This window comes from Cryptomeria japonica, chromosome 1 (assembly GCF_030272615.1).
Source record: "Cryptomeria japonica chromosome 1, Sugi_1.0, whole genome shotgun sequence".
Classification (NCBI taxonomy): domain Eukaryota; kingdom Viridiplantae; phylum Streptophyta; class Pinopsida; order Cupressales; family Cupressaceae; genus Cryptomeria; species Cryptomeria japonica.
The window spans coordinates 179,320,189-179,337,483 of NC_081405.1; the positions used below are offsets into that span (position 1 = coordinate 179,320,189).

At 33.6% G+C, this 17,295-nt stretch overlaps 1 protein-coding gene across 1 annotated transcript; it reads left to right on the plus strand.

Moving 5' to 3' along the window:
• Positions 1-15,563: 15,563 nt before the first annotated feature.
• LOC131857048 (chaperone protein dnaJ 20, chloroplastic-like) lies at positions 15,564-16,127 on the plus strand. The gene has a single exon (XM_059209060.1). It carries the CDS (start codon positions 15,564-15,566, stop codon positions 16,125-16,127), a length of 564 nt encoding a protein of 187 aa, XP_059065043.1.
• Positions 16,128-17,295: the final 1,168 nt, after the last annotated feature.

Genomic DNA, 17,295 nt, shown 5'->3' on the forward strand with positions numbered 1-17,295 from the left:
GGTGAGGGTTTGAACACATGGAAAAAAGGACTCTAAAGGTAGTGAGATTTGGATAAAGGAAATTTTATTTTTAATTTTTGATTGCCTTACTAAAACTGTCGATGCTTTGGGTAATCTCAAAAAAAGACTATGAGTATAATATTGTGGCCTTCGAGAAGAAAATGAAAAGCTTTAAATATTCTCTTTATTCCATTATGTCTCATAGTCACAATGTTATCAAGACCATGAAAAATTTCATGAGCACCATGGTAGTGAATATGGAAAAGGGCTTTCAAGGTAATTTATTGGTGGAGTTGGATCAAGAAAAGGAAGAGGGCAATGAGTCAATGGGTCCTAGCAAGAGGAATTGGGCTAACTTGAAGAGAAAGGTAGACAAATCCCTACAAGAGATCCAGGACATTGAGAAAGTGGCTTAGAATATGAACCAGCTAGAGGCAGAGGTCATTGAGACTTAAAAGAATTTGGTTTAGATTTCTTACCTCGGTCTTTGTCTGATTTTTTGCTAGTGTTGGGTTGTCGTTATTTCTATTTTTTTCTTTTGGTAGCATTTCGTTTAATTGTTATGCTTTTCATGTCTTATTCTAGTTATGACCTCTTGTGAAGGCTTTCAAGTCCCTTCAAAACCTATTTTTTCCATATTAAAAACATGGAATTGGGTGTCTAATATCATATAGACCATAAAATCATGAAATATATAGTGATATCCATGGAGTAAAGTACATGACAAACTATTCATAGAAATCGTAAAACTTATATCACAAGGAAGACAATAGTAACATAAATACATCAAGTCCTCAAAGAAAATTGGTAGAATTATAGACATACATCTCAATGCAACTAAAACACCAATATTTAACATGTTAGGGAATACCATCTTGAAATATGTGGGTATTCCAAACACAACATACAATGCAATAAAAATAATGACCTATGTATCCTTGATATATATTAAAAAATGTTGAGACCAGGATCTCTCAAGGAAACAAATGAGAAAATGTTACATCCTCCCCTACTAAAATTAGGCTTACTTTTGGAAACTTTCACAAGCAAGGATAATGTGCATAAGCTAGGTGAAAATAGATGTGCAACAACATTAGAGATTGCAATGATTCATCCTTTAGCTAGAACTATACAACACATGTATACATATAGCTAAAGGTGCATAAGCTAGGTGACCATTGGCCACTAGGTGTGCAACTACCCTAGTTATTACAACAACACTTCATCTTCTAGATAGAATTATAGATAAGTGAAATATCAAACTACATTCTCTAAATAATCATAATAAAATAATAACTACTAGACTAACTAGGAAATCCATCTAGAGAAATTAGTTAAGCCAAGGAAAGGCACACTATTGATAAAGTAGGAGCATCCAGTGGTGTAAGTGCAATCCTGCATCAGCCAAAAAAAATCTTTTTAATGAATTTTATTTAAATGTGTTTACATTTATGGATACCTATTTGGATGAATGAGAAATTCTAATTGTCAGAAATGTTGTGCTTCTTTTTTCTAGCTAACCTGCTATTTTTAGAAGGTTTTAATTTCAAGGTAGATGGAGAAAAAAATTTGTGGGAAGCTTCAGAACAAAAAAAAAGAACTTTGGCAAAAGAATCAAGTCAAAATCATTTACGGTTTTAAATTTATTCAACTTTCAGTTTCTTGAAAATCAAAAATTCTTCTGAGTCGGACTTGAGGCACTAAATGATCTTGAACGACCTTGAAAATGACAGGAATTGGTGGAGAATATTTTTAGAATATTATTCACTTCAAGAGATTTTTGATGCTTCAAAAGGTGCATCAATCTGATTACTAGATCAAAAGTTATGGCTGCTAGAAGCTGGACCATTTTTCGGAAAGTCTCCAAATTTCAAATTTGGCTCAAATTCAATGTTTCCAATTTCAAGGTTTGGCGCCCATCCACCAAATTTTAAATTTCAAATGGTAATTTTGGCTACAAATCATTGGGAGGCTATATATAGGACTCATTTTGGGAAAACTTGTAGTAGTTTTTGGGTTGGAAAATTTTAGGTTGTGGGAAAGGGTATTTTCTAGAAATTTTTTAAGCTGTATTGTGTTAAAGCCTATGAGGATTTACTCCTTTGGAATGTAATTGCATTTATTTGGAATCAATAATATCTTTTTTTAAAATCTTTTTCTATGTTATTCTGTGCCTCGGGTTGTGCCCTCATCAATAAGCTGGAAATTCATTAATCTTCAAGAGACTAACAAACATAAGGTTATACTTTCTATAGTATCATCTAAGGTTAAGGTCTTAATCCTTAATGCTATAATTCAAAATCCATAAAAAATAGTCCCACAAGGCTAGAGGAGAGACTATGTCACTTTCATCCTCACCAAGAGATTGTATTTCTTATAGAAATGGTTAACTACATAGATCCTCCCTCTTTTACCACTCCAAAAAGGTTAGTATTTCCTCAAAGAACTAGATTAATTAAACAAAACTAGGAGAAATTTAGGACCTTTTAGCAGAAAAAAACTTCTAGGTCAATTTGAGGTGCTTAAAAATAAAATCAATATATTTGAAGCCCTTGTTGAAGCACATGCTAGAGCCTTGAGTTGGGCTATGGATGATAAGGAACAAGGGGTTTGGATGGTAGTGGGAAAATTTGCTGCCATGGTTGATAAGTGGGAAGGGTTGGAAAAGTATGTGAAGGAGGTTAGAGAGAAAGTTAGCTATGGCAATAACATGAAGGATTTGGCAGATGTGGTCGAGGAACTATACGACAATCAAGATTCCATGAAGAGAAAAATGGAGAATATGTTGCATAAAACATGGAGATGATCGAAAAGAATTATCTTTCTCTTCAAGCTATACAAGATGAAATTTCAAGGAGGCATGTTAAGAAGAAGCACCATTTGGTTTCCTCCACTACTGTGGGGCTAGAAGCATCTTTGTCTAAGATGGAGGCCATGCTGGACTCCTCAGCCATCTCCTCTGGGAAAGGTTCTAATAAAAAGTTCTCATTTTTGGATAAAGGCAAATAAATTCGCCAAGATAGGGAGCTATTGTTTTCCCCCACTATGTAAGACATTAGTTTGTGCTTTCAGTAGGGGAGTTTCCTATTTTACTTTTTGTCTATTGGGGCTAGTTGTTTTCTAGGTTCTGCTAGTGGTGTTGTAGCCTACTAGGTTTTTTTCTTTTTGGTAGTAGGCTTTCTGTCTTGGGCCCTCACCCCTTGTGAGTCCTTGTTTTTTTTTAATTGTTGGTTTTGTGATTATGTAAAGGTTCAGGCCTCTCTTGATTTAATATATTTAGAACATAAGTAGCTCTAGAAAATGAGTCTTATAAACCCCCACTCACAAGAAAATATCCATGGAGGCAACTAACACAATACAAATACAGTTAGCCTGAGGGTTAAAATATCCAACAAGATCATGATACAATGATCACCAATACAATAAAGAACCTATACAATTATTAACACATAGTACTATTAAAATATAATATACAAGATAGCCAATTCTTCAACTAAGAATTTCATCCATTGTAGCACTAAGCTAAGTACACCTCTAAAATACTAGGAGAAACTACAAGGACCATCGTGACATCAAATAGTAACCCAACAAGAGATGTATAAATATAAATAATATATGTCAAATCAAATACTAAAACACAATAATATTTTGTTATTATATTAAACATAAGTGTAGCTATGTTAAAATTGTATCAAATGAAACAAAATATATTTTTATGTTTTTTAAGAAAATGGTTTTTGTGTCTACACACCTTAAAATCACTCAACTAATTATAGAGTGCTAGGAAACATGGTCACATTACCATTTTAAAGTAAACCCTTTTTGAAAAAAACACCAACAAACAAGATATGACAACCACATGTTTCATTGTACATGTAGATTCTTTGACTACAACTAGATCAAATTGAGCTTCAATAAAATCAAGTTATAATCCTTGTGACATTGTTTCTAAAGGCATGAAAATCCTTGTGAAGTCTCTTGTTCTCAGGAGCCTTACATGTGGAAGGCTCCTAGGAAACTAAAATACCAAATAATTCAAGAGATTTGAGGTCTTTTCACTAGCATGCCACATGTCTAAAAGAAGGATGAAAGGTTTCCCTATGCTCTTTCCAAAATTTTCTATCTCAGAAAGAAAATGTTTACCAAAGCTTTCCACGTGTAGGCGATATGGAGAAATGAAATGAAAGTAGAGGAAAAACCCCACAAATTTTCGTCATCATGTCACATGTCAAAGAAGCTTTTCTATTATGGTACTTCCATTGGAAGTGGGACAAGAACCATGATCCTAAGGAGTCTTGAGGAAGCACTATGTGTCTTAGGATGTTTGAGACCATGAATGAATCTAGACACCTGATGAACCCAAGATAGTATCAGTTGCTGATATTAGGTACCAAGGAATTCTAGAAGAAGTGGCATGGTAATGTTTTTTATTTTTAGTTGATGAAACCTCCACCTGGAACCCATACCTTGAGTTGACAAGAGAAAATAATGCAAGGATCCCTCATTTGAGGGAAGTTACAATGGATTTCATGATTTATTGAGAGAATACAACAAGCATGAAAATGAAGTCTTGAGCGGTAAAATCATGCCGAACTTTTTGGGAAGAAATAGTATAAAGCTCACTCGCATTTTTTGTAATAAGGGTTCAACGCTTTGGAATAGTGCATATTTTGTAATCCGTTTTCTTATGAAAAATTGAAAGAATGTTTTTGAGTTTAGTAATTAGCATTTATGACTTGACCTCAACATATTTGTTCTTAGGTTTGGCACTAGAATATTCCTCTACTTGCCTTTCATTTTCTTTACTTAAGTCTGCATGCTCTGTGTCACTTTAATCTTGAGGTGATTGTTGTGTACTCATTTTGACTTCTCTATTTCTTATTATATATATCTATAATGGTTAATTTAGTGTATTAACTCTAACATTTTCTTCAAATTACTTTTAAGAATGGTTAATAATTGTGAAAATCATGACTCCCTCTATTTTCTATTGAGCCATCACAGATGCTTCCCACAGGAGGATTTGAAAGAAATACCCTATGATTGTGTTACTTTGTGCATCTTGGGCTCCTCTCAACAATGAAGGGTTGTGGTGTGATGTGCTCACTTCTAGGGATTAATGTTTCTTTTTTACAAAATTAAAGTGTTGTAACAACTTAGTATTTGGCATTTTGCCTCTATTTAGCTTTTTGTATCTTTTCCCCCTCACTATTTGCATTCCCCCTCTAAAAGAAGCGATGAATTATAAAATACCAAAGGTTATTTTAATAGACTGCATGTAGGTCCCACATCTATGAAATTTTTAGAATGCCCTTATTTGGCAAGTACTAATGTTTAAATATCATAGAATTTTTTTTTTTTTTTCAAATATAAGATTATGATATTTTTATTGAATTAAAAAGTATTCTACGATATGTACACGTTTAATTTTTATTCAGGTTTTGGTTCATACCAACCCAAAATGTCTTATACTTCTTTCTGCTGAAGAAATTTTCTTGTATTGAATGGTCTTTTTTAACATTAGTACTTGACACCTAAATATTCATGTTTCCAACTCTTTGGTTAACAATTTCTCTCTGCATGATGAGTCTTATCATTTTGGTGAACTTGTTTCCTCTTTTATTAGTAATTTTATTCTCTTGTTTTTATTAGAAAGGTTAGTTTCATATCAAATTGTAGCTCACAAACTGAAGGAAAACAATCTCTTTGTATCTTTCAAGATAGTTATGCACACGAGATGAACTTTCCAATACTATTTTTTGGACAACTAGGAGATGAAGAATAAGAAAACAATTTTCATACCAAAAATCTACATAATGGGAATTACAAAATTCAAATTAACCATTTCTTATCATACCAACAACTTATTTATCACTCAACCCCTTTAAACTGAAGTCCGTTTACAACAAGTTCTACAACTTCATTATAAATTTAAGTTGGTAATTAGTTAGAAAAATATTTAAAATTTAGAGAGCTAATCCTTTAAATCTTCCTTTACAATATGCACAAGTAACCCCATACAAATTGTGTATCCATCCATGTAGGTAGAAGATTCAGCATGGATCTATTATATCAAACTACTTGTAAAACCATAAAACTGTTGAATTGGTTGAAGGAACCAGAATAATAAGAGGGGGGCTTAATCAATATTCTCGCAAATTCTAAAACTTTCTCTAAACTTAAACCTTTTGTTGAAATATCAAACTCATCAATCATACTCAACACACATAAAACAAAAAATATTGAATAATCATAAAAACACAGCCACAAGAAAAGCACTAGAATTTATATGTGGAAAACCCAAATGGGGAAAACCATGGAGTGTTAACTGTTAGGAGAATATAACTAGTTATATGATTTTTTACAAAAGGGTGGCTCACTGTCAGTTGGCTCACTACCAGATTAAAACAACGACTCACTGCCAGAATGCTCACTACAAAAGAAAAAAAATAATTTATTGCCAAAATGCTCACTGCAACAAGTAAGAGTAAATTGAAAAGGATGCATCTCTAAATCCATGCTATCAGTTTCATGATTAAGCTTAGATCATAATACACAAACCTTACAGTAGATCTAGTGAAATATATTTGTACTACTTTCCTCAAGTACTTGAAACAAGTCCAGTAAAGGACTGCTACAATACAATCTACACTCTGAATTTGCACCAACTACCTTAGTTGTACGCAACTTTATACTTCATATTGCTGTTACCTACTCACAAGTACACACAGTCCAAGCATTTTACACACACACACACCACATTCTTCTCTCTCTCTCTTTCTATATGTGTGTGTGTGTGTGTGTGTGTGTGTGTGTGTCAGAGTACTCATACATTCAGATAATGTGTTGGCCTAGCACAACACGTTACCCAATAAAACCTTGAAGACAAATGTGATAACTGCGTCAGCCTTTGCAAGATCTTTACATGCTTCCTTTTGAATTATTCTTTTACCAATACATATACCTAAATTACCAGAATGGGATAGGGTCATTCAAACCCATAGATACTGACCCATTATCACAAAACAAAAACATATCATCTCCAAAAATCCGAAATATAGACTCCACACATACCAAGGATATCGAACCATGAGATATGAAGAGATACACCTGACATAACCAAAATAGTTGATAGCAGGATGCATAACTATTACCGGGACTAATGTAAGCACAATTCAAAATTCTAGAGATAGGGACCTTCCAGAAGTCATTCCATTACATCAACTCCATCTTACTAGATCACATCTTATAATAATACTAGAATGCACAACACCTACTCATAACAAAAAATTCACATACTGACTACATACAACATCCAGACCAAACCGAATAACAAGATTGACAATAATGAACTGGATATGTTGTCCAATCCAAACTAGATAACTGGTTCAACACCAATGAGAACAATATTCACATATGTCTAACAATCTGCCCCTTTATCATTAATGGTAAAACATATCCAAAACATATCTGCATATAACTAAACTCCCCCTAACTCATACATGTCCTTATTTCACATATCCAAAATCTACATTCCTTTCTCCCCATTTTTACATTAAGGACAAAGGACGTCTTTGATATAAAAAGAAAAGAAAGAAAAATATAGTATGTACACAATGTCAAAAAATGAATACCAAACTAGATAGAACCTTCAGCTGCTCTTCATCAAAAAGATAAGCTTATATTTATCCTTCAGTTTTGGAAGAAGAACTTCCCAATAATTTATGACCAGATAATTTCTATTTGAAAGGATTCTACATTTCTCCAACAAATCAACAAAATGGGAGAAATTGTTTGGTGTAGATTTTTTCTACTCATACTCAATGACACTACCAAGAAATGCTGAAAAATTCTCCAACTTTGCCTCAACAATCTCTTTTACTTTTTAAAACATATTTACAAAGTTTTCTCTTTGCCTCTCCAAGAATAAGAGTTCATCTTGAAGAGAGTTTATTCTTTTCCTCTGCTTGTCATCCTTATCTTCTAGAAAATCAAAAGTTTTGCCTAGAGCATTCAACTTATCTTCAATAGCAGATCAATTTTGGCTTTGTGCTTCACTATAGCTGCCAGCCAAGAGATACAATACCTATAGACTCTGTTGGCACTATGAATATAGTCTCTCAATTCCTCCATACATATTGATAGGGATTTCTACACATCAATACATTCATTCAATATATTCTAAACATCAATTCCTTTTTCTTTAGATACTCAAGCCTCAACAAATTCCTTAGAGAAATTCTCCTTACGAATTTCATTAAAGTATTCTACAAACAAATTATTGATATCCTTAATTCTCATGCTATTCTGGGTTAAGTGACTCAACAAAACATCTTCAATTATATCTGACTCAATCGAGGTTAGCCACATCTTGCCAATTTTATTGATTCCATCAGAGCTACCAACCAACTCCAACAAGTTTGATTCATCATCTAATTCTTTAGCTTCTGCAACCATCTTTCCTTCAACTACAGGAGACTCTAAGTCCTCAATTACAACAATATCTCTCTCATGTGAATCCTTCTTGCTTTTCTTTGGCTCCAAAACATTCATAAAAATACTTTCTTATTTTCTTCTTTTCGAAGGAAGAATCTCTAGAATTGGAAACAAGGGATACTGAGCCAACATGCCACATGTTCTTAAACAATTTGAAATATGCATTACAAGCTTCCTCTTTACTATCTAGATTGTTCAAATATCTAAATATCTCCCTTGCAATTGGGACACCAGATTCTCATATAACATTCTCTTTTGCCGAAAGGGATCCCCGATGATACATGATCAAAGATACAAGCAATGAACCAAGCTGAAAAGGATAATTCTACACTTTTGACATCTTGATATTTTCCAGTAATAACTCTCTCAACAATTCATATAGGTCGAATAATTTGTTTTGCATTACAAGCATATATGCCATATACACTGGAATTGTCGAAGTGACACCTTCCCTATTCTTTAAATATATCTTATAAGAAATACATCATAGGCAACATTACTCACCATAGGGTTAACGATCTTGTCAATGATCAATGTTCACTGATCACTGTTTATGCTAGTTAGGGTTTCCACTTCTCAGATCTTAATTGACCTATTAGCCAGAGCACCTCCATTGTCGCATAAACTAGTGATCTCTGAGATAACCTCCTTCCTGATTGGATAGGATTTGTGCAACACGATGTTGTCATCCTGCACACGACTAAGGATCATCCTGATAACCTACACATTATTGAACCAAGGGAATCCAGTCCACAGATTTAGACCTTTGCATTCAAATTTCTTAACTTTATGCAAGTCAACATCACTCAAACCAGCTTCAACGTTTTTTATTTTCTCCGGGTTGAATTGATCCAAGAATACCTTGTCCAAAACCTAAAATTTCGCGTTGATAGATTCTTTGACAATCATTTTTACTTGCATGATTGCATGTTCTTATTGCTTTGCTATCCTTCTACTATTTTCAATACTCTCAAACACAAATGATTGACAATGAAAGTGAATTAAAAAATCCAATACTTATCTTACCAAAAGTCTCCTTTTAGGGTTTTGCCACCAAGAACTATCTTATTGATGATGTCAGCAAAATACTCTTGATTACCATATAGCTTCTAAATATAATCATAATAGATCAATGACATGATCCACTCACACAAGGAAGGATAAAATATTTTTCCTTCAAAAGAGAACACCCCCGAACCCAAAGCATTATACTCAGTTACCAGAGGAAGAGGTTCCCACATCAGATTCCAGTATGTCAAGCTCACTTCCTTTGTCCACTTCCTTCTTTCTCTAGACCAAATTTTCTTTCTTCTTTGATTCATCATTCTTCATCACACTCTTCTCAATAGATTTATTTTTTATTTCCATTTCCATATTGATTAGCATAATATCCAGACTTCTTACACTTAAAACAACTGATAACCTTCCTTGTAGTGTTTACCGGATGAGATCTATATCTACATTTATTAACCATGACCATAGCCATTACAAGTATAAAAATATCCATGAAAGTTGTAATTCATCTTGTTTGCTTCAACTGGATTATGATTCTGAATCACAACATGGTTTCTACAATGATTTTATTTATGACCAAACCTCTTGTAACTATAACACTGAATGCTTCTATAGTTTGCAGCCTTATGTCCAAATTTATTACATTAAAAACAATAACCATTAAAAGATGGGTACCTTTGTGCATTAGGTTGGTGAACTGGTGGCCTTCTTGTGCTAGTAATATGATTTTGGGCCTTTCCTATATCTTTTGATTTGTTCTCAACTTTAACCTCTTGGATTTTGTCCTTATCCTTTTGATCCAAACACTCACTAGGTTGAAAACCAAGTCCAGTCTTGTCCAAATGAGAATTCAACATGTTAATCAGATCTTCTAAAAATTTTAAAACTGTTAAGAATCTTATTCTTTGTCTTCATCTTATTCACTTCTTGCTCTAGCTTCTCACATTTGTTAGACTTTATCTTGATTGTTCCTTTCAGGGTCTCCTCTAACTTATCCTTCTCCTCAATCTTCTGCATCAAATCTTTAATAGTATCATTCTCTTGCTTCAATTGATTATTAACCTCCTAAGCCGCAGTTTGAATTTTTGGATTTTCTCTCTCAAATTTTCCACACATTCATCTGTTGGTACATCACATTCTCTTTCAATTTCTCATTCTTTGATTCAACACTTTCCAAATCTTCAAGAGTTGTCTTCATGTCTTCATCCAATTTAAATTTTGTGATCATGCACATAGGTGCCATGATTCAATAAACAAGGACCTCCCTCAAGTGGTTAAGCTTTTAGACAAGGGACTAAATTCTTGATACCAATTGTTGAATTGGTTGAAGGAACCAAAATACTGAGAGGGTGGAAAGAATCAATATTCCCACAGATTCCTAAACTTTCTCTAAGCTTAAAATTTTTACAAAAATATAAAATTCATCAATTATACTCAACACACATAAAATAGAAAATGTGGAATAATCATAAAACCACAACCACAAGAGAAACACCAAAATTTAAACATGGAAAACTCGAATGGGAAAAACCATGGAGAGTGTCAACTCTCAAGAGAATATAACTAGTTATATGATGTTTTTCAAAAGGGTGGCTCAGTGTTGGGCAGCTCACTGCTAGATTACAAGAATGACTCATTTCTGGAATGCTCACTGAAAAAATATAAAATCTTCTTATCGACAAAATGCTTACTGCAACAAGACAGAGTGAGCTAAAATGGATTGCATCTCTAAATGCATGAGATTAGTTCCAAGATTAAGCTCATATCACAATACACAAACCTTCCTTTAGATCCAATGAAATATCTCTTTACTGCTTTCCTTGAGTACTTGTAGCAAGTCCAATAAATGACTACTGCAATACAATTTGCACTTCGACTCTGCACCAACTGCCTTCACTGTTCGCAACTTTATACTTCATGCTGCTGCTACCTACTACAACACACACACACACCACTGAGATATTGTGTTGGCCTAGCACAACACGTTAGCTGTTAGGAATTGCATGTAGAAAATATCAATTATATGCAAATAAATATTAACATAGGAATGAAAAACACAGAAATAATAACAACAAAGAGACAATATTTAACGTGGTTCACCCAATCTCGGGCTACATCCACCAAACAGAGAGTCCAATATTATTATCGAGTAAATCAAAACTGATTACAACCAGCAATCCCTTGCAACTCAATACCATTGAAAAATGCTATTAAATTCTCTATAGAAAACCCCTAACTCTTAGCCTTTTTATCACGACTTATGTCAGTTACAAAATTAGGGTAACAACATGTCAACAAATAGAAAAATAACACCCGACGCCTTTATAAAATAATAAGTCTTTTTGGCCTTGTGGGGTGCTGCCCCTCGACCCCGCCCTATATTGCAACAAGGAGCGCACAAGGGGCATTGCCCCTTGACCCCACCTTGGGGGCACTACCCCCAAACCCCCATCAAAAAATAAGGAGGGGAAACTACACCGATAGAAGTAGGGAAAATTTAACCTCGTAGTCTGATTAGGCTCCATATAACAACAATCTCCCACTTGGAGACTGATCAGACTCTACAACATATCATCTCCCACTTGGAGATTGATCATAACACCACTGACATTGTATCTCCTACTAGAATGAAGCACGTTGGACTTTGATATTCTATTTTATGGTATTCAGTTGTGAAGACCAACTGAAGCTGAAGAGGAGCTCAGCTTCTCTCTTGTCACTGCCTTTGTAAACATATCCACTGGATTTTCATCTGTATGTATATTTTCCAACCGTAATTGTCCATCATCCAACACTGACCAAATGAATTAATACCTCAACTGTATGTGTTTTATCTTTGATTGCAAGGCATAATTATTTGCAAGATGTGCTACCCATTGACCTCGCAAAGGGCGATACCCCTTGACCCCACCTTGGGGGCACTACCCCCAAACTCTCGTCAAAAAATCTAGGGGGAAACTGCTCCAATAGAAGAAGGGAAAATTTAACCTTCAAGTCTGGTTAGGGTCCATATAACAACATTACCCAATAAAGCCTTGAACACAAGCATGACAATTGAGGCACCCTCTGCAAGATCTTTACACGCTTCCTTTTGCATAATTCTTTTACCAATGCATATACCTTAATTAATGAAATGGAACAACGCCATCCATACCAATAAATACTAACCTATTATCACAAAACTCAATCATGACATCTCGAAAACTCTAAAATACAAACTCCACACATACCAAGGATACTAAACCATGAGACGTGAAGAGATACACTTGACATAACCAATATAGCTTATATCGGGATGCATAACTGTTATCGAGACTAATGTAAGTACAATTCAAAATTCTAGAGATAGGGATCTTTCAGAAGTCATTCCATTATATCAAATCCATCTTACTGCATCACATCTCACAGCAATACCAAAAGGCACAACACCTGCTCATAACAAAAACTACACATACCAACTGCATACAACATCCAGACCAAACCAAATAACAAGATTGACAACTATGAACTGCATATGTTGTCCGATCCAAACCAGATAACTGGTTTGACATCAATGACAATAATATTCACACAAGTCTAACAAAAACACACATCCAACTCACACATTATGCATGTAACTCCATGCAACCCATGGACACACCATGCAACCACATGCAACCACATATAATCTAAAAAGAATGCATTTAATAAGAGTCTCCATTTATACACATCAACAAATTTTTAATATGTTGTAATTTAATCTCAAGGATGTAATATTGTATTGTAATCTCCTTCTAGTTCTTATTTTATATTTTCCTTAAATGTGAGATCACCTTTATAAATATTTTACTCGAATACAGATAAAATCATATAAGATGAAACCCTACTATAGTCAGTACCTTTTCCTAATACTAAAAAAAAGTGGGAAAAATCATATAACAACTTAAACGATTCCCACATTAGTCCCATGGGATAAATAAAGAAAATATTTTTATATTCACATCTAAAAGTAGAGAAAAATACATGTGATGTAATATATACTTTAGAGAAACCTTTTATAAAAAATCAACCTCTAAAGTACACTCAATTAATTATCCAACGAAAAAATCATTATAACGTATTCATAGAATCATAGGAGATGTTTAGTCACTAGCTTCAATAGACAATGTAACAACATATCCTTTACATCTAAAATATGCTCTCTAACATGTGAACAATAAAATATCATCTCAACAATACATTTATATACATATAGCAATATCACAATCATATGCACCAAGAGATCAGTTGATGGGGAAATTTAGTAGCATAACACTACAAGGATAAGGTGTCACATAAAGCACCAACTCATGCATCTTATATCTAGCCAAGCCAAAAATTGAAACCATTAATGGTTTACAAAACTATGTGTTAGAACCATGGGCTAGTTAGGCACTCAAAACAAGGCACAAAATCTTAGAATTATCCATTTCTTTCAAAATATTCTCTCGTGTGTTGGAAAACTATTTCCCTTGATTTTCTAGTCAACACTTAACTGTTTTTTTTTCATGTTTTCTCCCAAATAATTATTTCACACTTTGCAAATGTCATTGAGTTGCATTGAGTGACTTCCATGGTACTAAGTTCTTGTTATAATATTTCAGATATAATTTATTATAGGTGACACATAATGTCACTTCAAGTCAGACATCCTTTTCCAATTTTTGAGCATACAATTAATGTAAAAATAATAAATCAATATATAAGCATTAGTAAATCAAGGTTTGTGGAGCCTAATCCAATTTTTTTGGCGATTTGTTTTTCATGTAGTTAAATTTGAAAATATTAAACAATAATTTTTGACAAACCTAACTTTAAAAAAAAGGAGTTCACTTTTTAAACAAATCCCCAACAAATGTTAAGATGTCTCAACTTTTGGATTTGAAAAATGATACACAAATTAAAATTTATAAACATTTTTTAATTTGTATATCTATAAAGAAATTAGACATACTATATGGAGAACCTTTGAGGAATTCTTTGTTGATGATTTGCATTGAAATGAGAAGTTTAAGACCCCCATCAATTCCAAAGATAATTTGAAAAAAAAAAAATTAAAAGAAAATAATTTTTTTTACGGATATTCTTTCTTTGAAATTAAAATATACCATTCTAAAATCAATTGGATCTCTATTTCAATTTGTCTAAATAGAAATATTATTGTAACAAAAAGTAGACGTTTTGAATTGTATTTGTAGGAATACTTTGTCCTCTATCTATCCACTCTTTTACATATTTCAGGGGAGCTACTAAATGTCAAGACAATTCTTCTCATTTACCAAGGCTGCACCAAAATTTTAATATCAGTAAAATCATTATTTAAATAACAAGAAGTAATATGAATTAATTAATTTACACTATTTTAATCTTATTTTAAAAAATTGGCCAATTGAAACTGCTCCGACCACCGATATGATTAATCAGAATCTTCAACATTAAATCGAATCACAATCGAAGTAATAAATAAATTACTAAATATAATCTTCACAAATCTATCATCAAATATGTGGAAAATGGACGTAACAACAAAAGTTTTATAGATATCTACCAAGATGGACTTACTTTCTGGATGGGTACATTTTAAGAATAGTAACTAATGTCCAAAATACACCAACTCGAAATAATAGACAAACATTATTATGGATTGTTTTGGCGATGGATTATTGTGTGGTCTAGAACGTTCACGTAGCTGATGTTGACATTCAAACTTCAAAACATTGGTAATCACTTTCATAAACATTAAGATATTTCATATTTCTAGAGTTGAAAGGATAAAATATGAAAAAGAAACAGTCGAGGATTTCAAATATCCACATTGTACAAACATATTCTAACAAAGTGATTCACGCTTTATTATACCTCTTGCTCGTATGGTTAGCAGTTGTTTATTTCTATGTCCAGTTTTCGTCCATTGGGATGTTGATTACCCACAAAAGAAAACTACGGCCTTGTTTCTTTCATTGGATTTAGTTTAAATAGCAGTTTTACCCACTTCTCTTATTCAGATTCGGTTACCATATTCTCAATTGGATGCCATGGCTGTATTCGTTGCTATTACTGCTAACTTATCATCCCATTCTAATGCTTTCAAGTCTTGTGCTCACTCATTCAATAATTTTCCCTCTGTAAAACAATCCAATTGTACTTATCCAGTAAGGAGGAAAGGGCTGAACAGTATGATGAGGACTAGAGCTATAAGAGATGATTCTTCTTCTTCTTGGTTTTATCCCACTATGACTTTGTACGATGTGTTGTGTGTTCCACAGAGCGCTGAATTGAGTGAAGTGAAGAAAGCATACAGGGAGAAGGTCAGAATTTACCACCCTGATGTCTGTCCACCTGATGAGAGAGAAATATCCTGCAAAATGTTTATTTTAGTGCAGGAAGCTTACGAGACACTTTCTGACCAGATGCTAAGGGCTGATTATGATTTGAGTCTTCTCTTCGATCCCCAACTGCTGTTTTCGCAGAAGAGAAATGTGAAGCAGCAGAAATGGGCAGATCAGATTGAAAATCTTAGAGTGAAGTCGAGGAGTAGTGAGAGGAATTCATGGGGGGCCAAACAGCGGCGCTCCACAGAAGAAATGGCGGCGCGTTGAAAGTTTTGAGGTGTTTCAGAAGTGTATATAGATCATTGTTAATGGTCTTCCAGCGCACCTCATCTGCACATAGAAACAAATTAAAACCAGTTTAGGTTTTGGTATTCCATTTGGTTTAATGCTGGAAAAATTGCCATATTTCTGAAGGAGAGGCTATATATTCAAAGGTTCTGTTTAGAGTTAAACGTCTTCTATATAAAATATAGAGTAGTCTCACATAGTATAAGCTTTTTATAAGTTCAAATACAGATTATCTTAATATCGTTTTCATGAAGAGCTTATTGTATCAGATTATTAAATAAACTATAAGATCTGATAAACTAAAAAAATTATTTTTTTATTTCTATTATTTTCCATATATGAGGAACTGGCTGTCTCAGGTTATCAGATAAATATAATAATCTCTATTTGTTTGAATGGTGTGTTTTGATATTTCAGTTTCGTCTTTTTTTTTAATATAATTTAGTTCCGAGTCTAGATCAGTGGAATCCAATGCGTATTTGTATAATTTTTTCTGCATAAGGCGTAGGCATAATAGAAAAGTTTAGCCATTTTGCATGACCTTTGGCTTTTCACCTTTTTTAAGAATTTTTTAAGGTAGCAACCAATAGAGACCTCCCCATTCTGTCTAGAATTGCAAAATTTCGAGGATAGTGCCCTGTTGTATCCTTGCATAGCAAGAAAGAAAGGTGTCATCCCGCCTTGTAGAAAAGGTCCCACACATTTTCATTCTTCTGCAGCTCCTTGCAGTATTTAGGCTCCAACCATTTCAAAGCCCCGCCATTGCACAATTGAGCTCAGCAGTCATCAAAAAAGGCAAACAAACACAGAACAGATTAGACCCACAAAGTTACAGACCACACCGAAAGAAAATTGACGGTTAATTAAGGCTGGCAGTATCTAGAAAATCTATCCAATTCGCACATGTGAAATGACATTTCCCTAAATGTTCTTTTATATGGGAAAGCAAAAATAATACACCGCCACTCCTCCTAGAGCTGTGATACAGCTATAGTCTTTGGAGATTTGTTTTATGTTTAGTAGATCACTCTTAGATAACTGGATAAACCCCATCAAATCTAATACTAGCACTATTCTTTAGTCATGCAATGCAAGTAGCATATTCACAATTTTCTTCTCTATCCTATTTTATTAGCTTTTTGCATTG